The sequence below is a fragment of the Perissodus microlepis genome, chromosome 16 (assembly GCF_051167445.1).
Source record: "Perissodus microlepis isolate ML-2025 ecotype Zambia chromosome 16, ASM5116744v1, whole genome shotgun sequence".
Classification (NCBI taxonomy): Eukaryota; Metazoa; Chordata; class Actinopteri; order Cichliformes; family Cichlidae; genus Perissodus; species Perissodus microlepis.
In genome coordinates this window covers 11,158,788-11,168,470 of record NC_140476.1, presented here as the reverse complement: position 1 = coordinate 11,168,470, position 9,683 = coordinate 11,158,788, and the positions used below count along the sequence as shown (strand labels likewise).

The window sequence follows — 9,683 nt, the reverse complement described above, 5'->3', positions numbered from 1 at the left end:
TATTGTTATTTGATATACGCGATTAAATTTAAATATTTCATGCATTAATGTCTTGGTTTCAAGATGGCTTTTTAATATTGGAAATGCTGATGTACAACACGCAAGATTAGATTAAGGAAAATACTTTTTCAGTCAGATAGAAGAAGCCATCAAACATGTTGCACCCTGTTCTCCTTCTAAATCTAAGGGAACAGTATAATACAAGTAAATTACACATCCTTTTACATTTAAAAGTTGTAAAAAAGATGTGTAATTTACTAAACAATTTTTAAAGGTCATTATTGTAACTTTTTAACATTTTCTTGATCAAATTGTATTCTTAATTTACAGCTAGAGTTAAAATTATAATATACTTGTAGTGTTTGACTATACGTATATTATAGTTAAACACTACACACACACACACACACACACACACACATATATATATATATATATATATATATACACACACACACACACATATATACAGGGAGTGCAGAATTATTAGGCAAATGAGTATTTTGTCCACACCATCCTCTGCATGCATGTTGTCTTACTCCAAGCTGTATAGGCTCGAAAGCCTACTACCAATTAAGCATATTAGGTGATGTGCATCTCTGTAATGAGAAGGGGTGTGGTCTAATGACATCAACACCGTATATCAGGTGTGCATAATTATTAGGCAACGTCCTTTCCTTTGGCAAAATGGGTCAAAAGAAGGACTTGACAGGCACAGAAAAGTCAAAAATAGTGAGATATCTTGCAGAGGGATGCAGCAATCTCAAAATTGCAAAGCTTCTGAAGCGTGATCATCGAACAATCAAGCGTTTCATTCAAAATAGTCAACAGGGTCGCAAGAAGCGTGTGGAAAAACTAAGGCGCAAAATAACTGCCCATGAACTGAGAAAAGTCAAGCGTGCAGCTGCCAAGATGCCACTTGCCACCAGTTTGGCCATATTTCAGAGCTGCAACATCACTGGAGTGCCCAAAAGCACAAGGTGTGCAATACTCAGAGACATGGCCAAGGTAAGAAAGGCTGAAAGACGACCACCACTGAACAAGACACACAAGCTGAAACGTCAAGACTGGGCCAAGAAATATCTCAAGACTGATTTTTCTAAGGTTTTATGGACTGATGAAATGAGAGTGAGTCTTGATTGGCCAGATGGATGGGCCCGTGGCTGGATTGGTAAAGGGCAGAGAGCTCCAGTCTGACTCAGACGCCAGCAAGGTGGAGGTGGAGTACTGGTTTGGGCTGGTATCATCAAAGATGAGCTTGTGGGGCCTTTTCGGGTTGAGGATGGAGTCAAGCTCAACTCCCAGTCCTACTGCCAGTTTCTGGAAGACACCTTCTTCAAGCAGTGGTACAGGAAGAAGTCTGCATCCTTCAAGAAAAACATGATTTTCATGCAGGACAATGCTCCATCACACGCGTCCAAGTACTCCACAGCGTGGCTGGTAAGAAAGGGTATAAAAGAAGAAAAACTAATGACATGGCCACCTTGTTCACCTGATGTGAACCCCATTGAGAACCTGTGGTCCATCATCAAATGTGAGATTTACAAGGAGGGAAAACAGTACACCTCTCTGAACAGTGTCTGGGAGGCTGTGGTTGCTGCTGCACGCAATGTTGATGGTGAACAGATCAAAACACTGACAGAATCCATGGATGGCAGGCTTTTGAGTGTCCTTGCAAAGAAAGGTGGCTATATTGGTCGCTGATTTGTTTTTGTTTTGTTTTTGAATGTCAGAAATGTATATTTGTGAATGTGGAGATGTTATATTTGTTTCATAGGTAAAAATAAATAATTGAAATGGGTATATATTTGTTTTTTGTTAAGTTGCCTAATAATTATGCACAGTAATAGTCACCTGCACACACAGATATCCCCCTAAAATAGCTAAAACTAAAAACAAACTAAAAACTACTTCCAAAAACATTCAGCTTTGATATTAATGAGTTTTGTGGGTTCATTGAGAACATGGTTGTTGTTCAATAATAAAATTATTCTTCAAAAATACAACTTGCCTAATAATTCTGCACTCCCTGTATATACACATATATAGTTAAGCAGAAGACTATTTGACCAAGGCATGTCATCTTACCATGCGTTTGAAGTGAACTGCTATGTGTACACACAGTATTCCTACAGGAATGCGGGATTGTTATGTGGAAACTATCCTGGGATAGTAGACAAACCAGATTATCCAGGCTAGCTCTGACACACCTAGTTCACCTGTATTTTGTCCCGGATACCCGAGAACACGGGTCAATGACTCACTGAGGAACATCACTGGCACTGTAGACAAAAAGAGGAGTTTCAGCTGTTCCAGTGAGGAAGGTCAGCAGTTAATTAATGAATTAATGCAGCACTTATTTTTGGCTTTGTCATGAGCAGGGATTGTTAGTTAATATTATACAGTTAACTTAAGTAAATGGGGGAAAGAAGATCATTACTTGTCATCATGTGTGAGTCTGCTGGTTCTATTTTTCAGTCAACATATTCCCAGCAATACTTTGGTTCCTTTTCTGAAACCAGTTCCCTTTTGTGTAGTGTATTCGTCTGGTTAATAATGATGCATATTGGTGCAAAATATTCATCTGAACAATGAAACGGTTCCAAAAGAATTGATAACACTCAAAATGCAAAACATAAAGAATTTAATGAATTTCCTCAAATGTAATTTTCGCTCTTATTTTTACACAAATGGCTTCGATGATTTCCTGCAGTTTTGTGATTATGGCAGAAATATTTTGATCAAGCCTCATTATTCAAAGTTTTATTTGAATACGTCTATGTGAAAGTGCATAAATTAATTACTTTTTTCTTTCACTGAAAATGATCTTACTTTGAAATGCAAATGAGACTAATGACTAATTGTAAAACAACTTTTTTCCATCAGCATGTGGACCAAGACTGGAATGAATATCTAATGGCTCTATGCCACTCTTAAAGTAAATTTATGTTTGCGCTCAAAAGAAAAGGAAAGACATTTTAAAGTGCAGATAATGTATTAAAAACAAGCCACAAGTCATTATCAAGAGTTCGTGTAGCAGGACAAAAGAAAAAAAAAAAAAAGAAAAACGGTGAGATATCAGTCTTGCTGATGTAGCAAAGTCAGTGGCCTCCCCTTGTTTGTGACCTCTGTCAGATGACAGTGAAGGTCTCCAGTAAGCAACAGTGTTGGTGAGTAGCACTCACAGAACTGTCTCTTCTAATAGCAGCCGCTTCACACCTTCTTGAATGAAATAGGTGCCTCCCATACCAATTCTGGCCCATTCCCCCTAATTGGTTTCTATGCTCTGTTGAATCTGTCTTCACTGTTGCTCTGTTCAACAGCCAAAAGTTCAGTACCTTTCCTGTCACTTTAGCGGTACTGAAAGCCAGTGTTACTTACTTCCAACAGGTAAAATGAAGTAAAATCAGTTTTCCAATAAGCTATGATTCAAATTATTCTATGTATTACAAGCAGCATCTCCACGGAGGGCAGCAGCAACAGCAAAGCTGTCGAATTGGGTTCCTCTTCTTGTACCTGGCAGCTGCCTTAAACTTCTCATTAGATGCAACCACGTAATCCTGCGTCATCTCTACATTGGTCTGAATGTGTTCAATAAAGACCCCCTGTTCCTCCACCAGCATGAAAATGTCCATGAAGAGGTCCCGAAGCTCCTTCATATTGTTCTCCAGGCTCAACAACTCCTGTTGGTGGAGAAGGATAGTGGGATTAATACTGCAGGTAAGAGAGACATTGGTCAGATGATGGGAGAAAGGACCAGAAGATTTAAGACGCAATGAAGGAGCAGGCTGAGGAAGAACATGACCTGAGCATGGGAAAATGCTCAACATTCTCATGACTTTTATATACTTAGTGATTAATGTCCTGTTTCACTAACACATCTCTCTGTATTCAACACTGGCTGTAAAGGTGTTCGTTAGGACAGAGAGCACTACTTCTTTCTATTCTCAAGGAGTCAATTTTATTCACCTGGTGTCCCAGGTCTACACGAATCTCTGATGAATGTCTAGAATAACAACCAGTACAAACCTTTTCTGCTCCTTTACCCATTTGTGTCAGTTGATGTAGTGTATTTGTAAAACATGCTAAAATGGCACTTTTTTATTACCTCCCTTAAAGAGGATATGTGTTTGTTTAGGTTTGACTGTTTGTTAGCAGGGCTAATCAAAAAGCGAATGAATTTGCATGAAAATTTCATCAGAGGTTGGGTTTGGGCCAGATTCAATGTTATTAGCTTTCACTGTGGATCCAGATCTAGATCCAAGAGCCTTTTAAAGGGTTGTTTAGCATTGCTGAATATTGATATATTATCTCATATGCATTCTCAAACCACTCTTGTTAATTTTTGTTATTAAAGATTCTCACATTCACAGTATGAACGGACTGGATATCTAACTATAGCAAGGAGCAAATTTCTATCAAATAAAGAGCACTGAATTAGTTTATTTGCCATGAATGGCTGGTTGTTTTAGATGCCTTCAAGAATCTATTGTTACCTTTGTGTTGGTCCAGTGAGTTACTTGTGCTTCCCTTACCTTGTGTCGCTGTTCGATCTCAGATAATTGTGTCCGCGTGATTCTGACATCATTCAGCAGGTTCTCGTTGAACACCTCCCAATTTCCGGTGGCCACCATCTCATCCACCTCCTCCTCTGTTACAGGTTTTCCTGATACCTCCAGCTGCCGGATAATGAAGTGCTTACAGCGCTCTTGCTTGGTCAGCAGGCCTTCATTATACTCTCGCATTACCTGAAAATAATTACAGCCAAAAGAAACAAGAGGAAGACCGTGTATGAAGAATGAGAGGCGTTTTAGTCCCATGTTTTTTATCATCAGTAGAAAACATAAACACGGTCTTTGGTGCAGTGACAGTTTTCACAGTGTTCACAGTGCATTTACTGCATTTCTTTTCATGTTATCAAATACAGATAAATGTATATATTTATTTATGTATGCATGTATTTATATGTATATATATATATGTATGTGTGTGTGTAACTTTAACTCATTTCAAACTAATCTACCAAAGAAAGAAAGAAAGAAAGAAAGAAAGAAAGGAGTCAAATATCAAAATAAAAAAAATAGTAAGAATATACTCCAGACCTGCTGGAAGCGGCGGAGTAGTGCTGCATGTTGGGAGCTTTGTATTCTCGTTAAAGCAGCAGTAGGTCCCTGCTGCTCCATAGTTTTCTGGACCTGTTTTGAAAGGTTGTCTAAATGACGGTGGAGGCTTTCGGCCCTGAGCTTTATGTCTCGTGTTATGCTGCTCTCTTTTTTCATCACACTAAAACGACGCATGGTTGCCACCATGGTCTTTTGCTGTTGAGTGAACTTAAGGACCTGTTTGTAGGTAAGATTTGGAAACACACGTTAATAACATAGTAAGTAATATCCTGCAAATATCATGTAATAAATAAATAAACAAATGCTAAATGCAAGTCTAGTTTAGTCATTTTTACCTCTGTTTCCAGCACTGCAATGTTATCTTGTATATGCTCAACCTCTGATAGAAAGTCCTGAATGACTGGCTCCTCCTCAAACACCACAGCTTGTGGCTTTATGACCCCAAACGCCACAGAGTCGTCATCATCATCCTCCACTGAGAAAGGATTGGTATTCTCAGTTGCAACCGCAGATAACTCTTGAGCCTTCTGCTGCAACTCCACCAATCTGTCTCTCATTATGAAAAAGCACTCTTCTCACAGTTATAAGTTATTACAGTATGTAAAGATCTTGCCAGTGCTGATGAGAAAATCCTGAACAGAATAAATAAAAGAAAAATTATTCATTTTGACACACTGTAGTAAATAATAACAAAATATACAGTACAAAAGTGTGAACTACTGATAGTAAAGCTAGAATGTGTCAATCTGTTTTAAAAAAGTGTCTATGACTATGTCCCTATTCCTTGTTTTCACCAAAAGCACGCAATAACATTTTGTAGTTCTAATATGGATATTTTTTAGAGTTCATGTCTGGATTGTTTCTAAATTTTAAGAATGACACTAAATCAAGAGGTTTGAGTATTCTATCAATTATTCTAAAGGGAAACAGCTGAGACAATAGGGTCACGGGCAAGGAGCTCTTTGTACTTCTGTCAATACTAGATGATTTTAAAATAGGAAATACAATAATATTTTATATTTTTTTTTCTTTCTAAGTTGTACTATAAAAAATCCATAACTGGTGCTCTGAACATTCAATGAGTATCCGCAGTGAAGAGCTAGACAGCACTAGGCCCTTATATGATCCAAGCCTACTGTCTGAAGACACTAAGACCACTTCATGAATACGTGGCAGCACAAATAAGGTTGCTGTAAGATGGCTGCGCTATCCCAGCTTTTGTTCTGTGTAAGCCTCAACTTAGCTCATCACTAAAAGTGAATATGGACATAGATTCAGGCGTGGATTGACCTTCACTCACCTCCCATATGATGACATCAAGCTGTATGCCAGAAGTGAACTAGCCGATTAGCTTGCAGGATCTACTGCAAGGGCATTGGGGCGTCATTCAGATTGGAAAAGCGTGAGGCTTCTCAAAATGCATGGAGTTCTGCACCCAATGTCCAATGGCCTGAAGTTCTAAGTGCAATGGGAAGAGAGAAGGCAAGAATTAGTGAGGTTCAGAGCCACAATTAAAGAGGAAACACAAAGCATCCACAGTTAATTCAGGAAGATGGTCCACAAGATGAGCTACTCAAAGGATAGCTATGGCAACGAGGAACAGGAGGAGGAACTATCATGAACAACCAAGCCCCTGCATAGGATATGCTATCAACAGAGAAAGTGGCTGACATCAAGAAATCCTACTAGTGGCTAGAAAAGGCCAGCCTAAAGGACAGCCAAGACACTCTAATCATGGCAGCACAAGAACAAGCCCTAAGCACCAGATCCATAGAGGTAGGAGTCTACCACAGCTGACAGAACCCGAGTTGAAGACTATGCAACTGTCCAACACATAGTAGTAGGATGTAAGACGCAAGTTGGGACAGTGTACACTGACAAGGACAATCAAGTGGTTGAGACAGTGTTTAGCAACATCTGTGCTACATATAGACTAGAAGCCCCCAACTCCCAATGGGAGACAGCACCAAAGGTGGTTGAGAACAACAGGGCTAAGATCCTGTGGGACTTGAAGTTCCAGACAAACAGCTGCTGACCAACCAACTAGACGTAGTGGTGGTTTAATCGATACAGCAATCCCAGCGGATAACATCAGAAAGAAGATGAAGAACAAGAAAACAGAGAAGTACCAGGGACTTGAGGAACAACTGGAGCAATGATAATAGGAGTATTAGGAGCTGTAACCCTAGCTGTAACGCTAGGAGAGTCCAGGTCTCTGTCCAGAAGAGGGAAAAACAGCTAAGATACCCTTAGATTCCTATGACAGAGCATCTCTCTCTCTCTCTCTATATATATATATATATATATATATATATATATATATATATATATATATATATATATGTGTGTGTGTGTGTGTGTGTGTGTATTATGTAAAGCCTTAAGTTTTCATACAAAGGCTGTCACTAACCACCTAAATCCCTCCCTTAGTTTATTTACAGAATACTTGTATATCAAGCTTGTAATCTTGCAGTTGACTCTGTATGTATATAATAACTTTATTTGTTCTGATGAGCATAAATGATGAGTCATATTGGGATTCTGCTTAGTACAGAGCATTTTTAACTGTATATATAAAAAAACAAGAAAGAAAAACAGGGAGAAAGTTTATCTGTGGAATCAGTCAAAGAGACTTGAGCTCATTTTCCCATGGGAACTGACTTGTTTGTGTTTAACTCTACACACAACAAAAACAGAAGACGGAGAAGGTTGTCGCCAGGTTGTCGCATTCTAAATAATTCAGAGAACAGATAACGTCACTTGGATAAACATCTGATTATTTAGTTGGAAGTTTATTAAAACGATATCTCAAGAAATATTGTTAAAGAAAGCATTTAATTTGAAGTTTTTTTGGTTTCCTGCATATTGATTGAAGTCATGAGATACTGACTTAGATTTTCTACATGCTTTTGACCAATGAAGTGCACTCAGCTGCACATTTCTGTCATTAAAATGGTCATACCAACATTTTTAAAATGCTTTAGCCAACACAGGGATTTGAGTTTTAGAGGCAGTAAAATAATCTTTTGCAAGCACATGATTGTGTGGGGGGGAAATGGAGCGTTTCAAATCACAGAGTATCCCACTTCTGAATAGATTTCAAACAGGAAAGATCCTATGTGTGTGTGAGTGTGAGCGTGCATTGTAACTTATACAAACTTCACAGGAGTTCAAAGAATGTACAAGTATAGTTTGAGGTGAACTCTTTCCCTCTCTCTTTTTCTTTCTTGCTCTCCCTACTTGCTCCGCATGGAAGAGCCGATTAAAAAAATTGCTCAAAGGATTTGAGAGCACATTCTCCTGTGTTTAGCCTAAAAACCTGGAACAGAATAGAGCTTAATTCAAGGAGTTCAGTCTCACTCTGTGAAAACATTTTTGGTCTGTGAAAGAAGCAAATATTTTCCTTCCACCCATCCATCTCCTCCCTCTCCTGTGTTTCTGATGACATTCTCCCATTTCAATGCAGGTAGAGAAGGAGGAGTTCTCAATTGTTGTAGCCTTTTTTTCCTAGGTCAGGCAATTGTATGTTGTAAGCTGGTCTTGAAAGAATTCATTTACAATGTAACAGATAAAGTAGTTGGTCCAACTTTTTCTCTTTCTTTAGCTGGAGTTGTGCTTGCTATTAATAAATAAAAACACTGAACATACACGGACATTCAGCTTCTTTTTCTCTTAGTCTCGTTTTCTTGTCCTTCAAATACAAATCATAGTATGTTTCTAGAAACAAAGTTCTGAGGCTATAACAATCGTTTGATCTGAAATATGTATTTTACCTTAACGTTGTTAGTTTTCCATCATAGGCTGCCTGGTAGGATTACCATTCACACCAGGAATGTAGTCCAAGACAAACAGTCTTTGATGATATCAGGTCACCTTTAGATCTCCTTACATTTACCGGATGGTCATCAGAACGACACTGCAACAGTTATGCCACTATCAAGACAGTTACACTTGCAAACCCTCACAGGAAGGTTTTGAGGAAGTGTGGTTGTGTTGGCATCAAGGACCTCCCCTTCTTTAGAGAAAGTCCTGGGTAAAACCAATAGGAACGCAGACTGGAGGCTTATTTGCTTACATACAGAAACAAGTGAAGAGGGAGAGACAGGATGGTGAGTACAGAGAACACACAAACCCTACCCTCAGGCTTACTCCTGGGCAGGAAAATAGAGCAGAGCAAACAGAAGTGTATTGTGTACACTGCTAAAACCAAACAAAGGGGACTGTGGTTAGGGTGTCAGCTAGGGCGTTGAGCTTTTGATTTGCTAAGTTAATTTCTTTGTGAAGTGTCCAGATTCCTGGGGTAAGCCCTCATGGTCTTTGGGTATTAGTCCAACAGACCCAGCTGAGTACTTTTGACAGATTTCTACTGACAAGCTCCCTGAAACCTAGGAGCCTTTTCAACACAAGAAGGGACACAGTCACTTTGTGCTATGCAGCATAACACGCTGTGCAAAGCTGTTTGATCTGCGCTGTCAGAGAAAGAGAGGGGAGAGAAGTTTTGAGGATGAGAGAAGACTTCAGTGGGGACAAGAGTTCACTCTTTTTGAGATGAAACTTTGG

General features: G+C 39.0%; 1 protein-coding gene across 1 annotated transcript; it reads right to left on the bottom strand.

Moving 5' to 3' along the window:
- Positions 1 to 414: 414 nt before the first annotated feature.
- Positions 415 to 9,094, bottom strand: stx19 (syntaxin 19). Its single transcript, XM_084908673.1, has 6 exons — positions 8,897 to 9,094; positions 6,424 to 6,581; positions 5,459 to 5,755; positions 5,103 to 5,339; positions 4,536 to 4,748; positions 415 to 3,683 (listed from the first exon to the last, which is right to left on the bottom strand). The coding sequence occupies exons 3-6, from the start codon at positions 5,678 to 5,680 to the stop codon at positions 3,447 to 3,449; spliced, it is 909 nt and encodes a 302-aa protein (XP_084764799.1). The 5' UTR covers positions 5,681 to 5,755; positions 6,424 to 6,581; positions 8,897 to 9,094; the 3' UTR covers positions 415 to 3,446.
- Between the last annotated feature and the right edge of the window lie 589 nt (positions 9,095 to 9,683).

Bases quoted from the DNA above. Each gene is read 5' to 3' on its own strand.
- stx19 (XM_084908673.1), bottom strand. From the start codon at position 5,680: ATGAGAGACAGATTGGTGGAGTTGCAGCAGAAGGCTCAAGAGTTATCT. The intron at 5,340-5,458 runs GTAAAAATGACT...ACCTACAAACAG, and splicing joins TTGCAGTGCTGGAAACAGAG to GTCCTTAAGTTCACTCAACA. The intron at 4,749-5,102 runs GTCTGGAGTATA...AATTATTTTCAG, and splicing joins TACTCCGCCGCTTCCAGCAG to GTAATGCGAGAGTATAATGA.